The sequence below is a fragment of the Lates calcarifer genome, linkage group LG10 (genome assembly GCF_001640805.2).
Source record: "Lates calcarifer isolate ASB-BC8 linkage group LG10, TLL_Latcal_v3, whole genome shotgun sequence".
Lineage (NCBI taxonomy): Eukaryota > Metazoa > Chordata > Actinopteri > Centropomidae > Lates > Lates calcarifer.
Genome location: NC_066842.1, coordinates 14,558,342 through 14,575,947, shown reverse-complemented (window position 1 = coordinate 14,575,947; position 17,606 = coordinate 14,558,342). Strand labels below are relative to the sequence as shown.

At 40.6% G+C, this 17,606-nt stretch overlaps 1 protein-coding gene across 2 annotated transcripts in view; it reads right to left on the bottom strand.

Annotated features, from left to right (window-relative positions):
* LOC108875137 (voltage-dependent calcium channel subunit alpha-2/delta-1) overlaps positions 1–17,606 on the bottom strand; it is a 56,385-nt gene that overhangs the window by 17,859 nt on the left and 20,920 nt on the right. For both annotated transcript variants that reach the window (XM_051073423.1, XM_018663850.2), the window contains exons 6-18: positions 16,924–17,053; positions 12,250–12,381; positions 11,253–11,322; positions 10,559–10,609; positions 10,233–10,332; positions 5,743–5,901; positions 4,783–4,887; positions 4,165–4,243; positions 4,035–4,084; positions 3,829–3,918; positions 3,635–3,709; positions 3,444–3,524; positions 3,054–3,128 (exon numbers count right to left, since the gene is read on the bottom strand). In XM_051073423.1, coding sequence (XP_050929380.1) covers positions 3,054–3,128; positions 3,444–3,524; positions 3,635–3,709; positions 3,829–3,918; positions 4,035–4,084; positions 4,165–4,243; positions 4,783–4,887; positions 5,743–5,901; positions 10,233–10,332; positions 10,559–10,609; positions 11,253–11,322; positions 12,250–12,381; positions 16,924–17,053 — 1,197 coding nt within the window. The remainder of the gene's footprint in view (positions 1–3,053; positions 3,129–3,443; positions 3,525–3,634; positions 3,710–3,828; positions 3,919–4,034; positions 4,085–4,164; positions 4,244–4,782; positions 4,888–5,742; positions 5,902–10,232; positions 10,333–10,558; positions 10,610–11,252; positions 11,323–12,249; positions 12,382–16,923; positions 17,054–17,606) is intronic.

The following is a 17,606-nucleotide window of genomic DNA, read 5'->3' as shown; positions in this document are numbered from 1 at the left end:
AGCACTATGCATTTCAGTTATAAAGGAAGTGAGAGAATGGGGAGTAAAGCTTTGCTCTTGTCACAGCACAGCTTAAATTTGAAAATAAACTACCACTAGATAAAGTGCGGATCAGTACTGCGGACAAAAAAGCAATAAATGAAACACTCAGTCAATTAAATGGCAGGAGTTGAGTTCCTTACATTTGATGGTAAGTGAAATGAAATGGAGCAGCAAAGGAAGATGATGAAGATGAAGCATCTCAACATGAAAATGAGAAAAGAAAGAATAAAAGATCAAGAGGTACAACACTGGGTGATAACAGAATGATACATCAAACATACATAAGAAAGACAGAAGAGAGTATGAAAAGGACGAAAATTGGGAACACTGGATGATGCGAACGGTGAAGCGAGAAAAGATCAAACAAGATGTAAGGAGTGAGAAAAGAAGAGCTACAAGATTAAAAAGACAGAATGAGAGAGTGAGGGAGAGAGAGAAAATACTGTATGTCAGCGAGAGATTTGTCGAGGTGAGCTGGGGTGTGAGATCAAAATAAAAACACTGCTGCGGCGGGGGGAGATTTGTGTGATGAATATGAAATATGTCCAAACACAGAAAGAGACACTTCTTTGAGAGAGAGAGAAAGAGAGAGACAAGGGACGTGTTCAAAGGGCCCAAGGTCACCATCAGCATTCATACAATCTCCCATTTGGCTGATTCAATGAGACAATGAATGATTGACAGGCAGCCCTCCAAGCCTTACACACAGATACACACACACACACACACATACACAGTACTGAGTGCTGGTGGGAAAATATTAATAATAATAACAATGCTGTCTTGCATGAATGCCACATTTAAACTGAGATAATTCTAACAATGCCTTTGTGCGTGTGTGTGTGTGTGTGTGTGTGTGTGTGTGTGTATGTATTACAACACCAAGGTTGCTCTAAGCTGACATTGCTTTGTATACTAATTTGAGAGGAAACCTAAAGTCACATAATCAGTTTGTATTGACTTTACAGTTTGAAAGTTCATATTTTAATAATTTAATGCTGAAACATTTAGTTTGAAGTGTCATATACTATTATCAAATGTTTTAAATCATTAGGAATGACATTTAGGTACGACCTGTAGAGGTGACTATATGTGACAGACCACTGACCAATTTCCCATGACCACAGCAATCATTACAAGCAACACAAAAAAAGTACCATCACTTTCAGACATAGGGTTGCAGATCACATAATCCATAGCCCCTGCAAAAAGTGATGGTTACCTTCAGTGACAGCTACTATATCTATTGAAAATGACATCTGTGGGACTAAAATATGGGAAACACTACATGGCTACCTTTAGGAGATGCTATTTCCATCTACAGAACTGTACCTCTACTTTGTCTCACCTCATGAAAAGTGACAGCATACTTATTACTGAGCCTGAGCTTCCTGTTACGAATCCTTTTCTAGGAAAATTATAGACAGATTCATAGTGATGCATTGAAAGTCTGCAAAATGTCACATTGTCTGGGTGGGAAAGTGTCAAAGTCTACCGTAATCACAATCATAATAGTCTACCAAAGGAATTTTTTTTTTTTTTTTTTTTTACAGTACATCATGATTTGAACCACTTCCAACTGTAACTCAAAGTATTCCTACACATACAAACACATGCAGCTTTGACCAGAATTGATATGTTCAGTCTGGGTGAAAAGATAGAGGGGATGAAACCCCTTTTAATTCAGGGAGAAAGACAAGAAGAATGAGTGTACTGCTTTATATGCAGTATCTCTTACCACTGCATTAAGAGGGAAAACCAGAGGGACATAAACATATAGACATTTATAAATACCCTGCATGTCTGCTTAACCATAATCTGCATGGCAACATCATGGCCTTATTATTTTTCCTTGTCTGCTATTTATAGACCAATTATTCCCCACTGTCTGAACAAGTAACATCTCTTTTCATGTTACCTCCAGAGACCTAGAGCCATAGTTACATACTAAAACCTGATTTATTGTGCTTTGACAACATGTTAATTACCACGCTAATAAAACCTATTAAACTGAAAATTAAAATAATTGGATCCATAAGTGTGTTGTTGTGATGGATTAGATTTTGGAGAGTTGTGGATTGATAGATGGGATTTGAGCGTGTCTCTGGGGATCCGGCGTTTCAGGTCCGGGGAGGTGCTGCTCTGAACATCATGACCCTAAATGCAGAGCTCAGTCCTGGGCAGCACATGGCAACTGAGCAGCCTGTCAGAGCCTGCATTGCCTCGGGGCTGAAGGTGGTGAGCTGTGGTGGGATTTACTGAAAGGTGGGCTGGAATCATGCAAGGTCATGGCTAATTTCTGCTGGGTCGCATCTCAATACCTGCCAGTGGCTAGAGGTCCTGCTGAATTCATATGAGGAGTTAGACTTTGCTGGACCTTTGACAGGTCAACACGGGCAGCACAAAATTAGTTCAGGTTGTGATGGAGTTGTTGGATATTTCCTCTGCATTTTTTGAGCCTTGCAAACACATTTAATACTGTTACTGAAAGTAAAAGTAAGCTAAAAGTAAGAAAACACATTTATCTTTTTAGCTTACAAAACTTCGTCTGTAAGTTAGGAAATACAAACAGCAGTAGCATGTCATGATATGTTCTTGCGGTGGAATAAATTAATTTATATTCTAGGATGTTCTATTCTCTATTACTCTCACATTATGTCACAGTGCTTCTTTTTATCCTTCATTCCCAAACATATATGCTAGTTCCCTGCCAAGTCTACATATCTATTTTATCTCACATGGTAATGAGCTACCTTCTAGCTGACATCTGAGGACTGATGATATCAAGTCATACTCTAACTGGGGAATAGATTCTCTTTATGAAGACTGATGAGGTGATGGCACATGGAAAAGTTTGAAAAGAGCCTGCGCCATCTGCTAGACTGCATATTCTTCACCAAGTGCAAGCGGTTATTGCACAACCATGTGTAATAGTCAGAATATAATGTGATGCTTCAAGACATGGACCTCCTGAGCCACACAAAGCGATGCAGCAGGGCCAGCTGCCATACCTTTGGCTGGAGATTTGGGTGCAGCAGGACGTATCCGTTGGGATCAATGGCAAAGTAGTATCCATTTGGACCAATCTGATAGAAAAGATGAAAAGAAGAGAGGGAAATTCAGTCTGGTGTTCTAGCGCCATGTGGTTTTCTGTGTCCAGGAAACAAAAGTGTAACATGCAACAAAGGGGCTGTAATCAATGACAAGGATGTTTTTATTTGAGGATGTTTTTTTATAGGTGTTGGAAAAAGAACAGCAGATCTAAAAGAATTACATCACTCATTAATTGCCCCAGAGAGGGAAGTCTGGACATGTTCTTCTCAAGTGAGGAAGTCGTAAGATTTACTTTGATAAATGTTTTCGTCTGCAAGCATATGATCACATATGGGTGTTAAACTCACTGTGAAGCGTGGTGTGAGCTTCTTAATGTCATCCAGGGACACATCAATGGCCATTACGCCAAGAATTAGCTGATTCTGGTGCTGAGGGAAAGCACGAGAGAAGGAATGAGGAAAATATATTTGTCAGGTCGTGCTGCTGACTCCACCCACAATATGTTCAAGAATTAAAAAAAAAAAAAAAGTGACTGCACCTCGCCGTTCCTGTCGTCTATGGTCTTAGTTCTGTTGAAGACAGGGAGTGTTCCAGTAATGACCAGACCCAGCTCCTGATGAAGACAAAAGCAAACACATTCTTCAACTCTTATCTCTCATCACGTTAAAGCAAGAAAACTGTCTCTGCGTCATTTAACTGTTGCATAACAGGACACAAAAAGCGATGTCATACCAGAGCATCAAGGTACACATTAGTCCATTGGACATGCTTGGCCTTCTTGCCTGCCAGAACCATGGGTCTCCCAAGGACATCCAGGTACTCCTAAATAGGACAAACCACACCATCTTATCTTCCAGATTAGTGTCTCCATAGAGACAGAATGCATACCTTAAAAGCTTGATGAATGTGGAAAATAGTAAATCATCTTCTAAAATAACCTGCGTGTTTATTCTGATGGCTCCAATGGAAGGAATCTCATAGAAGTAGCCTGGAAAAATGATCAGACTCAGAGCTTGTACCGAACTGACAACAATACAGTACTGATGTGTATTATAAGCTGTGCTGTACCTTTATTGGAACAGGCCATCCACTGAATTGGTCCTTTGTCGTAGTTGTGTTGTCCTACTGAGAATGTGAAGATCCTCACCTGCAGCAGAAGATTGAATTCAACAATATTTATCATGACATAACTGCTTGCAATGTTGCAAAAATACGATCTGGTAGAATAACTGGTATTTTTCTCATCATTTCTCTTCATTTATTATTAATTACAGTCAATTGATGATTGTCTTGTCACTAATATAATGTTATTAGATACGCTGATGTCTAATATCATGTTGAACAGACAATTTAAATTTATTGAAGTGTGTGTGCAACTTTGTGCATGTGCACATTTGTGGGTGTTCATGAGCACGGGTGTGTGTGTGTGTGTGTGTGTGAGTGAGTGAGCAGGACTTTGTTTCACACAATATGCAGAAAACCTCATCTGCCTTCTGCATAAACTTTTGGGTAAAGAGGATATGAACACGGAAGTTTCAACCCAAAGGGAGGTCCAAAAAGCTGAGTCTAATAAAAAAACTACAACGGGAGCACATCCACATAGATAAAAGCAAACTATTCATACTGCAGTACCATACACCTTTATGTATGTGTGTGTGTGAGTGTGTGTGTGTGTGATCTACATACCTTTTTGTCAGCATTGTATTTGTCCAAAATGGCCTGAGCTCTTTCCTCTCCTCCATCAGTAAACAGCATGATGATCTTGTTGCAGTTTGCTCTGCTAACATTGGTCTAGTCAAAGGAAATACACATGGATTTCATGATTACTGTGTGATTTATTTTCAGCCAGGTAGCTGCATGGCCTGAGGAAGATACTTTCGGTTAATCAGCCTTTCTGGTCAATCTAAAGATTTTGGCCCAGTGAAAGATATCTGTTCACATGGCCATAAACTCTGGCTCACATGGTGTTTTGATTTTCTCATCTAGCACCTTTCTCATTGAATCAAAACTGTATTTGATCAACACTCCGTGTCAAGGAGTTCATTATAAGGTGTATCAAAAACTAGTGGTTCAAAGCAATATTCACAGGCAGTTTTAATTAAATATGTGCATATGCATACTCCCCAGTGGATGGATCTCAGTTATTTTGTGACCTCCACCTCAATTTTCCTTATGTTCCATCTCCAGTTTAAAAAGTAAACATTACTCATAATGAAATTGTCAGACTGCCATGAAACATCTTGAACAAATTCATGCTCCCAAGAGATACAAACTTTTTGATTTTAAGATTCTTTTTGATTTAAGACCTTATCTGACTATGCAACATATCTAACCTACTGTATCACTAATACTCTAAGTTGATCATGCAGGTATGTTTAGGCTGAACTGTTATATAACCTCACTTAATGAGAATTCTTCAGGGCAGTCATTCATCTGTAACGGTCTGATAGCTCTGTCATTGACTGGATAGTTGAGTCGAGGTAATACATTTAACCAGCAGATGGCAGTGAAAGACAATACTCTGCTGCTGCTGAAAAGATGGCGGGCTCACAAGGAGCATTCATTCAAAAACTTGTTTTAAGCCTCTGGTGCTCTCAGTTACATGGAATAACTTTTTTTTTCATAAAAAAAACTAGAAAATCTTACCGCAGAGAGCTGCTCAAAAGCAAACTCAAAGCCTTTTGTGTAGTTTGTAATTCCTTTAGCAGTGATGTTCTGTACAGCATCCTTTAACACTTTCTTGTTCCTCACATTGGCTTGAACCAGATGGTCGAAACACGCCGTCTTCTTCACCCTGGTGTTAAACTGGGAAAGCAGAGGCAGGGAGTTACAACCTACAAATTATTCATTCAGCTACAACATGTATACATATGTAACAAATGATATAAATGCAGTGTGCACACACACACACACACACACAACACAAACACTCCCACCTGGCCTTGGCTGTTATCAGGCGGTGGTAAACAGACACATTCATCAAACCCCACTAATTGCTTCACATCCTCGGAGCTGAAACGATTTGGTACCCATGGAAACAAGATTCTGCTATATAAGAACGAGGTTAGGCAGCAACACCATCTTTTTTTAAAGGTGAGACCTCCCTGTTTCCACCCCACAGCACACATATGCGCGCACACACTCCACCCAACATCAACCATAAGCCTGCTGCCGTTTATACTGAGTCAAACAGATGGTGTGCATTTGCTCTTTCTGAAATATTCAAACTGAAACATTTCATTTGGCTCGGAATGAACACAAAGAGCTCACAATGACAATAAGTACAAATGACAGAGTAAATTATATGATAGAAAAGAATAATAAGAGTGTATGAAGGCCACAGGACAGCAGAGTAGTAAACCAGCACGTCCATTGTGTTGCAGAACTCTTCTAAAACAATACTGCACCTCATCGATCTCAACTAATCAATGTGTCTCTGTGCGATGGCCAGTGGGGAAGCTGAAAACACTGATCTACACAGACAAGCAGGGAGGTAAAAAGAGCCCTGACCGTACGTGTGCGTGGGTTTGTCTCTGTGTGTGTTTGTGTGTTTCCAGTGAACCTGACAGCCTTGAAGTTCCTTTTAGATTGACAGCAACAGACATGCACATCTCTATTGGACTGAAAGGCAAAATCACGACAGCTGCGCTTTGACAAAAAAGACTGTATCAAGGCGACAGCACATGAACACACAAACAAAAATACCTTCACGTAGCCACACACGAACATAATGGAAGTTCACATAATTGCCCATGTGGACCAGACTGGGGGAACTTTTATCACATAATCTATTAAAAGGAGAAGTGAGGAAGGTGAGATGGAAATGTGGGAGGGTGAGGAGGATAAAGTGAGAGGAAGAAGACAGAAAAAGAGTCGGGGGGAGGGGTGTGAATTGAAGATTTAAAAGCAGGGAAGTGAGAAGGTGTAGCTCACAGAAAATAATGAGCTCACGTGCTGTATGTTACACATATAGCATACATATACTGATTAAAAAGTTGCTATTTTTGCAGATAAGCCAATTATATCATAAAAAACAATAGTATAATCACTGAAAATAACACATTATTGCTTTGTAAGATCGCATTATTGGCCTTGCACACAAATGTGAATGCAATCTACTACAAATTCCACTGTTCCCTTGTGATCCTATTACAACGGCTCTTGTATCTGTGTGTGTGTGATGGTCCAGGCCTTGGGAATGGATTAGTGATGACACAAGAGAGAAGGCTAATCTTCAAGCCCTAATCCCACTGGACTTTCTGCTACTCTGGCTTGGTACTCTGGCTTGCCCACTGGACTGACGCCGGCTAACAGCACTGACATCGGCTAACACGGCTGAACAGGCTGGATAAAAGTGACGGCGGCTCAGCAGGGTGGGAGGGTGAGGGAGAGGGAGAGGGAGAACACGAGTGAGGAAAAAAAATAAATGCAAGAGAGGATGAGGACAGAGAGGGAAAAGAATGAGCAGAAAGGAACAGCCAGGAGCATTCTTCTGACCTACCGCAGCTGTAGAGGAAGTTTGTGAGCATCTTCCATGACCAAATGCCAACTTAGTCCCTGGGCTACTGTTAATGAGCAGGGATTTATGGGTAATATCAGAGATTAATGATTTAGTGTCAGGTTACAACACCCTCAGGGCCAGACATAGGGCGCTGTGTGTGTGTGTGTGTGTGTGTGTGTGTGTGTGTGTGTGTGTGTGTATGAGTAAGTAAGTCAATGGCAGAAGGAAACAGATAGGGAAAGAGGGTGACAGAGAGAAAGAATAATGAGTTTTGGTGGAGGTGGAACAAATTGACCACCACTGATTTACAGTTTGCTGGCTGATATATTGAGTGGCAGGATGAGGGTAATTAAGAGAACATTCCTGTTGTTTTCTTATTTTTGTACTTTTGGAAATACTTCCTTTTGGTGATAGTGACATTTAGCTCACTAAGTTACATTGCTGAAATCTGAAAATATGGAAACATTGCTAAATAAAAAGATAAGATGGAGCAGGAAACACATGTGATCACATGATCACACATGTTGTAAACAAACAAGGTTTCTATTTTGAAAAGAAAACAAAAGTGGATATTAATATAGTGACCCAGACTGTCTATTACAAACATCCATCACACTTTACAGACCTTTCTGATCAGTTTTGACCTTCTGCACTTGCTGTGGCTGTGCACACATAGTTTTCCTGTGCAGTAAAGATTAGTACTAACATTTCAGGTACACTGACTTTGAGGTGTACTTCCAGATAAATCTTGGTTCATACTGTGTAGGATCGATGCAGAGCCTTCGCTGTAGCCTATGCCGTCATGTGCATTTATACTTGTGTGTATGTTGTTGCCTCTGTGTTGCTCTGCAATTACACCCCAAAAACACAAGCTAATAAATGTTGAACAGCAGTTACTTTTACTGAAATTACTACGAGGCAGTAGAGAGAAAACGTCTGAGGAGATGCTGCTTAACTGAGCAAGGTAGATGAGGGGATTAGTTTCCTCTGCTTGTCTGATGTCTACAAGACACATAGCCTACATGTCGACCAAGCAGACTAATCACAGATGCGGTCTGCATCTCTGTGACGTGCAATTACATTTCTAGGGAGGTGCACGTCAGGCTAGGGACCGTGGCTATCCAGTACCAACACCATAGTATAACTCAAGCTTAAACTGTTGGCTTGTTTACATCCTGTCTGTTGAGCCTAATTGCTCATGTTTTCCACAGCTGCTCAACTTTATTGTAGTGATGTCTCCGTGTTCCACAAACCCAGAAATTACTTAGTGTAAGGACAAAGTTATTGTAACCAATAGAAATGCTGGCAAAAGCTACAATTATAAGACCTAAATTGTGATAAACTTAAATCATCCTTTTAGCACTTGACAAATCCAGTGATACTGTGCTTACTTCACACGTCACTAATGCATTACAACCTCTGCACTGTAGTTTTAGAGGACAGAAGGAAAACAATTCCAAAAGTTCCAAGTCAAAACTGAGTTTCACTCCACTCTTTGAACTAATCTCCCTCATTCTGTCTCACTTTCTTAAGCACACACGCACGCTGAGCTCCCCGACAGATTCCGATAATTGCACATCTTTGCAGAATCACAAGTCCACCGTGAAACAGAATACATTGTGTCCAAGACAAAGGGTCCCCGGGGAGAGGAAACAGAGTCTGAATGGCTGTCTTTGTGCCAGGAGAATGAAGACAGCTCCAATCTCTATAAAGACCCATCTCAATAAACACCTCCACAAGCACCCGTCTACGCATCACACAGTCTCCTGATTGGCTCTTTCTGAGTGTAATCACAGGCGTGGAAGGCCCAGAATAGATGGTCAGAGAATGAAAAGGTGGAAAGGGGGGAGAGCGATGGAAATGATTGGTGGGTGAGAAAAGTAAAAATGAAGGGAGTGAAAGTGGGAGCGGCGAGAAGAGGAAAGTTGCGGCATTGTGTATAGAGGAGGAGAGGCGTACAGTGTACATGGAGATCATTCATTGACACAAAGAGATGAATGTAGGTATGTGGCGAAATGCTGAGAGGAATTGCATGACTCGATGATGAAAGGAAAAAGTGATGGCGAGATCAAGAGGGTGATGAATGAGTCACCCCAGTCAGAGGTGCAGCTTTAATTCCTTTAGGAGCAGAGGGAATGGACACACATGCGCACACGCACACACACACACACACACACCCACACACCCACACACACACACACACACACACACACACACACAGGGGTAAAGAGGTTGGGTGGGGGCATGTAGTGTTTTAATCCTGTACACCAAATAGAGCAGTGGGTATTTCATTAAAGGTCTGTTTCAGGGTGGCCAGACCTGAGAGAAATCCATATTTCATTACTTGTCATCCATCTCTCTGTCTCTCTTGTGTGCGTGTGCGTGTGTGTGTGTGTGTGTGTGTGTGTGTGGGCATGTGTTGCATATATGTGTGCGACGTGTCTGCGCGTGCTCCCTCATTTAAATGTATCTAAATGTACGTGAATGGGCATGTAAATGCACAAGGCCATTCATGCGCACATTCTGAATCTGTCTGTCACCGTGTCCCTTTTCTCAGCGTGCATCAAGCTCCCCTGTCACCTCACACAAACAGACCACCCAGTGCTCAGCAAGTGGAAGGTTTAATAACACTCACGTAAACTACATTGACGTAGTCGTCATCAGACAGAGTCTCCAACATTTCGCTGACGGAGGTCCTGATCAGTTTGAGAGTCAAGCCAGACACGCTCCCGCTCCTGCAAGAGAGGAAAAAAAATAGAAGAAATACCTGACAGCTTCTCACTGCAATCTGTCTCCTCAGTTCTTGTCCTGTGAGATTTTACTCAATGTAATTAGAAATGCCTCTGCCTTGGGAAATACATTGCATTATGTGGCAAATCTAGAGAGGCATGCATTATAATCATGGGAAATCATGACTGATGTGAAAAGGTTACGGATCAATGAGGTTATAATGTAACTCACGCGTCTACGAGGATTAGCATATCTTTGGGTGAGGCAGCTCCTTGGATGTACCTGTGTGGATGTTAATGAATGAAAAGACATGCTAGACTGAGACACACACTCTTACAACACATCATGACAGCAGTTAAAAATATGTTGAAGGCCAATGATTTACACTTTGAAATAACACAATACTACTTATATACTTTAGGTCATATTTATAAGTGTTAGATATAGGGCTGAGCAATATCTCTGAAATTAATATGACAATGTTAATAAAAATATTTTTCAGATATCAATATTTTTTATTATTTGGCTAATATACTGGTGTTCAATGCAACAGACATGAATGACATCACAAAAAACTCTACTTTCACTATACTTACTCATTCTAGCAGTTTGCTTTGGATTCATTACTAATTAAACTTCATTACTAATTGTCTAATATAATTATGCTGTCATAATGCAATTCCACTCAAAGTGAAAGAATAATATTGGATTACCAGCCAGTGCTTCCTAGACTTGCAATTGTAATAACTAAAAGCTAAATTTATTTCCTGTCAACTATATCCAAACAACCAAACATGCAACTACATAAAAGTAACTGTTATGCAGTTACCTGAATGCATAAAATTTGTAATTTTAGGATTACATTCTAACCAACATCCAATAAATATTATGCTTCTTGTGTCGATATTTGTGCCAGTTTTCTTACCATGGCCTCCTGCGGACGTCATACAGGTCTATTTTACTGGGAGTTTTACGAGCATCCATCCAGGGTGAAGCTTTAGGAAGAGATTGAATGTGTGTTGATTATAACCTCTTAATAATTAAAGGAGAATAAAAGATGACTTCCTATTTTGGACTGATTTCTGACACATCAGACTGTCAGACTGAGGTGTTGATCTGCAAATATCTGGAGATATGCAGCGTCATATTCAGCTCAGCAGTGAGGAATCACTGTCAGTCACTGTGCAGATAAGAAAGGCCAGATTTTGGGAGGGTATAAAAAGAGGCTTACATTTCTGCCATAATGACAGTTGGCTCGTTGGGGTAGAATCCCACATTTCTTGCACCATCTACATTAAAATTATTCATGAAGAGGTAAACAGCAGGGAAATAAGATAAAATATTCATCCGAGATGCAAAGCACAGAGCACTGGATTCACTTGCTTTGACAGTGATCAGTTGCTTTCTATCTGAATGCTATCAGTGAGGGGCGCTGAGAAAACAAGCCAGTATGAGAGCGTGTGACTGCCTATCATGCATGCTAAAAGGAAAAAAAAAAAAAAAAAAAAGTAACAAAGGGGAATAAATTCAAGGCCAATGAAAATTCATGAATATTAGACATAAACTTTTCCCATAAAGATATATAGAGTCAATGATGACAGGAATCTCATGAATAGAAATAGCTTGGCAGAGAAAACACTCAGGATAGAGAGCAGCTCTAGACTAATGCAGTTAAAGATAGTATGACACTAGCACCACATCTAAAATCTGTGGAAGATGAGCAATGGAGATTATCTATTGAGATTATTGAGTGATGTGTGAACAAAGCATATTTGTGAATATATCCCTGGCTGTTTGTAGTTATTATTAAAAGTCACAAACTGTATTTTAGGTCAACCAAATAATAATCAGCCGATGAATGCACTGCAGAACTTAGGAAGACAAATATGAACGAATGGAAATAAAAGGGTTTTTTTCTTTACCTGGGTAGTAGCGAGCCAGGCCTGTAGCGCTACCAAACACCTGCCAGAGAAGGGTTGGGTCATCCTCTCTGTTCTTTTTAAACACTTCCTCCAGTGCCTCCGTCCAGTTCAGCTCATTCAGCACAATGGTGGCTGGAGATCCACACAGACACAAACATTCATATCAAAAGAGATTACACTACAAAGACGGAGCTGTCTGGGAGAGAACCAGCACGAGAATAAAACAGTATATTATTGTAATCAGATTTAGATTTTCGGTAGCTCTTTGCCCTTTGGATGTGTGCATGCCTGTGCGTATCTTCCAGTCATGATTAAAGGACATAGCAGTGCAGGTAATCAGGGCATTGTAGACTGTGAAAGACATGAGAGCATCCCTGATTAACACATTCATTAAGATTCATACACAAGCCCACTCAGTGTGGGCCCACTCACCCAGCGGGACGCGTGGGCAAATATTAGGCCAGCGCACTCAGTGCCGATATTTAGCAACAAATACAGAGAGATGGAATTCTGGCAAGTACTGGGTTTGCAATGACAAAAATTAAACTGTTTAATTTGGCCTGAAACACCTGATAAACCCTATGTGTGTGTGTGTCTGTGTGTGTGTGTGTGTGTGTGTGTGTGTTTGTATGTGTGCATGCGTGTGATTGATAGTATGTGTTGTGAGAGGCAACAGGCATTATGGATGTAATGACACAGCACCTGGACAGCTCAGAGCCACATAACACTCACTATGATGGATGGAGACACAGCACATGCTGCCCCAACTCTGTCTTTGCTCTGTCTGTCTCTCTACTGCTCTTCTTTCTCCCCTTATTTCATTCTCTATTTCCTCTTTCTTTTACGCTAATGTAGCACTGCATATGCTTTTATCTGACTCTGTATGTGTATGTATGTAAGCGTGCATGTGTGGGAGATAGATTGGTATCCTGTATTGACTGTGACGTGGCTCATTGATGTGCAAAGCAAACACTGTTCATTTGCATGCATGCCTCTAGAGGGGAGAGTTAATGAAGCCACGGTTGCCAGGAGTGCATGTTTTTATATTATTGAAAGAGAGAGAGAGGGAGGGAACATGCAGGGTGTGTGTGTGTGTGTGTGGTAATGTATTTTCCTCATTAACTGTGGAATTTTAAAGGGAAAGGGATAGAAAAGAACACCACAGGCCTTGTTAAGTAATGAGAAAATTGCAAACCGTATGTGTGGTGTTTGAGTTAAGGCTGATGAAGACAGACAAACAGGTAGATAGCTACCTACACACAGGCCCACTAATAGCTGTTAAACTATATCTAGATAGATACATACAGAAGATATATACGTATGTGTACAAATGCTAACTGCTGAACAAGCATGACAAAAACATCTAACCCAGTAGTAATATGTTGATTTTTCTTATATTTCCATTGGTTTTGAGTGCCCCTGAGTTAGTCATAATATTTAATAAGCTAAACTCCACTGCTACTTCATAAGGGATACAGTATCCTCTAGTCGCCCATATTGCTGCTGACACTAATGAATTCCCCGGCTGCACTCGGCATGGCTTTGATGCCACACTGAATCTACACCCACTGATGAGTTCATCTCAGTGGGACATCACAGGTGCAATATAATTCACTAACAAATACAACATAGTTTTTTTTTTAGCATTTAATGGTATGTCATTAGCACTGCTTTAAATAAGGATAAGTATCAATCTCCTAAACACTCAAACAATCATGGAAAGGAATGCCAGCTCTGCTAAAGAAAAGCTCACTCACATGTACTGATATGTTTTATCCAGATGTGACAGCGAGTTCAACAGGGAAAAAAATGTTAGTTGCTTAATAAACCTTAACAAGTGCTCTTATTCACTCACATTAGAGAGTTACATGAGAAGATTCACTCTCATGTCTAATGTAGTTACAACCAGGAACCCATTTGCCTTCATTAAAAGGCAAGACATGAATGTCATTGTGGATTTCATTTTTTTCTGTCACTTTATATCACTATGAGAGTCACTGTCTTGTTTGTTGGCCGTTTTATTCTGTTCTTCTGGAAGAGAAAAACTGCCAGCTAGCATGGTATCCTGACGTTATGGAATGGAGTGTCTATATATATATATATATATATATATATATATATATATATATATATATATATATATATATATATATATATATATATAGTATACATACATTTTCAGCCTCTGTAACCAAAAGCAACACTGCTGAATTCAACCATTTCCTTGTCTGTCTGTCACACTGTATATCTCTCCCTCTCTCTCTCTCTCTATACTGTAACATACACACTGTCATTCACTGGGCCGACAGATGTGGCTTTTGTGGTGATCCCTTTGTCATCTGAGTGTCTGCTTCCTATCCTACACTGGACTCACGTGATTGGCTGCTGCCTATGGAAGGTGATTTCATAAACTTGCCTTCCACTTTACCCAGAAAATCCAATTTTCTCCAGCTGAGCAAGGGCCTATTCCTGGAACATTTATAAGGTGGAGATCAAATTGAAGAGCTGAAACCTCAATAACCTATGAATCCTCTGTCTCTTTTTTCTCTGGGCATACAAAATATGTAGTCCTGCATGTGTGTCCATATCTCACACGATATATCAGTGTGTGCACACTCATATTCTTGATGTTAATTTTTCATCAGCACTATATGCCCAAATCTTCTCTAATTCTAGCCTAATTCTAACAAACCTCATCTCAAACTCAAAACAAACTTGTGAGGATTGACTTTTCAGTCCCCATTATGGAGACTGTTCCTCACAACTTGAATTTTCTAGCAGCTTTTGGTTCTCTCTCTCTCTCTCTCTCTCTCTCTCTCTCACACACACACACACACACACCCTTATAGGTTCTTTCATCTCGCTCACATCAGACTTCAGCCCTGGATAGGTCCCAGCAGCTCAGTGTATCTATGCATACTCATTACAGGCTACCAATAAACAGCATCCTTGAGAGAAAGTGAGTGTGAAGAGTCATGGCAGCCGGCCCAGATTATGGCCAGTGAGGTGTCACTGAGAAAAAAATTAAAAAAAGACAAAGTCGCAATGAGTTCAAAAGCATGCTAATAAACCACGGTTGCACTTTTTATAGATAACAGACCCTGACAGCAATGTACATCCATCCCCATCCCTCATTTCTGCCCCAGTGTCTGGGGTCAGCAGAAAGGTGAAGTGCATAACCTTGGGGCCAGACGGTTCCCCAGCAGGCTGAGGGCCATGCTGAGGAAGTCACTCTGTTCTGCTGTCCCTCTAAGTCACTGCTGACGCACCACATCCCACTGCACGCTAATTACTGAATATCTGAACACATACACACAGACACACAGATAACCAGTCTCACACAGACACAGCCAATAAACAGACGAGCACAAGCCAAGCAGTCACAGTGCAGCCCAGTGGTTAGAGAAACTACCCTTTAATTGGTCTCGTGTTCAAACTCATCATGAAGCATGTGTCCTGCTGAAGTATCCTTGAGCAAGGCACTGAAAGAATTATTGCTCTCTCCTTGTAAGTCACGCTATCATAAGAGCATCACTCAGGTACTTAAAATGTAAAAAATAGAAGAAAAGAAATCCATTCAAATATAATACATAATTCAGACCACAGTTAAGATATTCAACAGACCATCCTTAAGTCATTGACATTCAACTTGAGCTGTGCTAATGTCAGAGGGACTCTAGAGAATCAAATTATTCTGAACCACTCGAGGTAAATGTCACCACATGATGATGAAATGATCAGAAATGTACTTTTATAAAAAACAGGGCAAATACACTCTTTAATAAATGCACATATGTTTCAGTATACTTTTAACTTGTTTTACATAGGACATGTACTGGAGTTCCAGACAGCTCGAATGCAATTGATAGCATGAAGAACACACACACACACACACACACGCACACACACACACACACACACACATGGTCATCAAACATATAATGGCCCACATTATGTTTTATGACAGTACAGCGAAACACTTGGTTATGAAAATGCTAATAGGGCAAGGGAAGACACAGTACAGCCACCTTGTCTGATTTCACAGTGTGAAGAGTGAGGAGTTCATAGAACTAAGTATAAATACTAGATAGACTCATATCAAAAATAAAACTTCTACTCTTGTACTCTTGGAAGATGTAGAAAACCTACAAGTCTATGTGAAATGTATAGCCATGTATATTACATACTGTATGTGAGATCACTGGCTGGAACTCATATCAATCACAGCTTGTATGTATGACTTCATTATACCTCAAAGCAATTAATTACAAACCTCAGAACACACAAACAGGCTGATTCAAAAGACTCATTATCAAAATTTTTCCTGAAATAAAAAAAAGTACATGACTAGAAAACTACAACTACACTTGCTACACTCATGTTTGGAGGTTTGCTGAGAAAAAAGGCTGAAAACATATGTCAGTCATTTTTCATTAGATGACCCTCTTTTTATTTACATCCCAAGGACACACAGCTTGACCAAGAGACAAGGCAGTACAGGAGAAGATCCTATTATGCTGCATCACTTTTTTTTAAAACCATCATTTAGCTAGGGGCAAATTTGCTAGAGGCACAGTCTGTAAACAACATTTCATAATGGGTTGGTGTGTCAGTTGTATCCATGGTTACCACTTGGGTTTGTGTGCGTGTTGGTGTATGTGTGTGCGTACTCACAGCCATCATAGATGTCGGTGGGGATGTGGACAGCCGTGTGGTTGTGATCAGTCAAACGCTTAAATGATGGGTCCTCTTTAAAGTCTGGTCGAATCCTGTATTTTCTTCCCTCTGTCTCATTTGCTTCCAGCTGTGGGGAGGGGAAAAAAACCAAGATGCAGACAGTAATGCTGACCATAGATGTGAGATATCATACAAAGCCTCTTTATTCTATTTGCTGAGGCATCATAGCATACATGAAACAGTTTGTGGGTTTCTCTAAAGGCAGAGGACATTATCGACAGTCTGACTGTACAGTGCACCCTCATCAACTCCAGTCTGACGTGATATTGTCATCGCTGCACTTTTCACACCATTCCGACTTGTTTAAGAAAATATAGCATCATCAACTGTATGCTTCATGATGTCTTATTTTTTCTCCCCTTTTTATCATCTTCACTTGGGAGAAGTAGCAGGAGACAGCCAGGTTGTCTATGCACCTTGCGGAGATTTATAACTCCCTCCGTGCATTCACCAATTTACATCAATGAGAGCAGCACAGACGGATGTAGGAGATGGATGAAGAAAAGCATGATGAGATATGGAGGAAAGAATGCACGGTGGAGAAGGAGCGAGGTAGCGAGGTGGAGAGCGAGAGAGGGGAAAAAGCGGGACGGGGAGGAGGGGGGGGGCAGAGGGAGAGA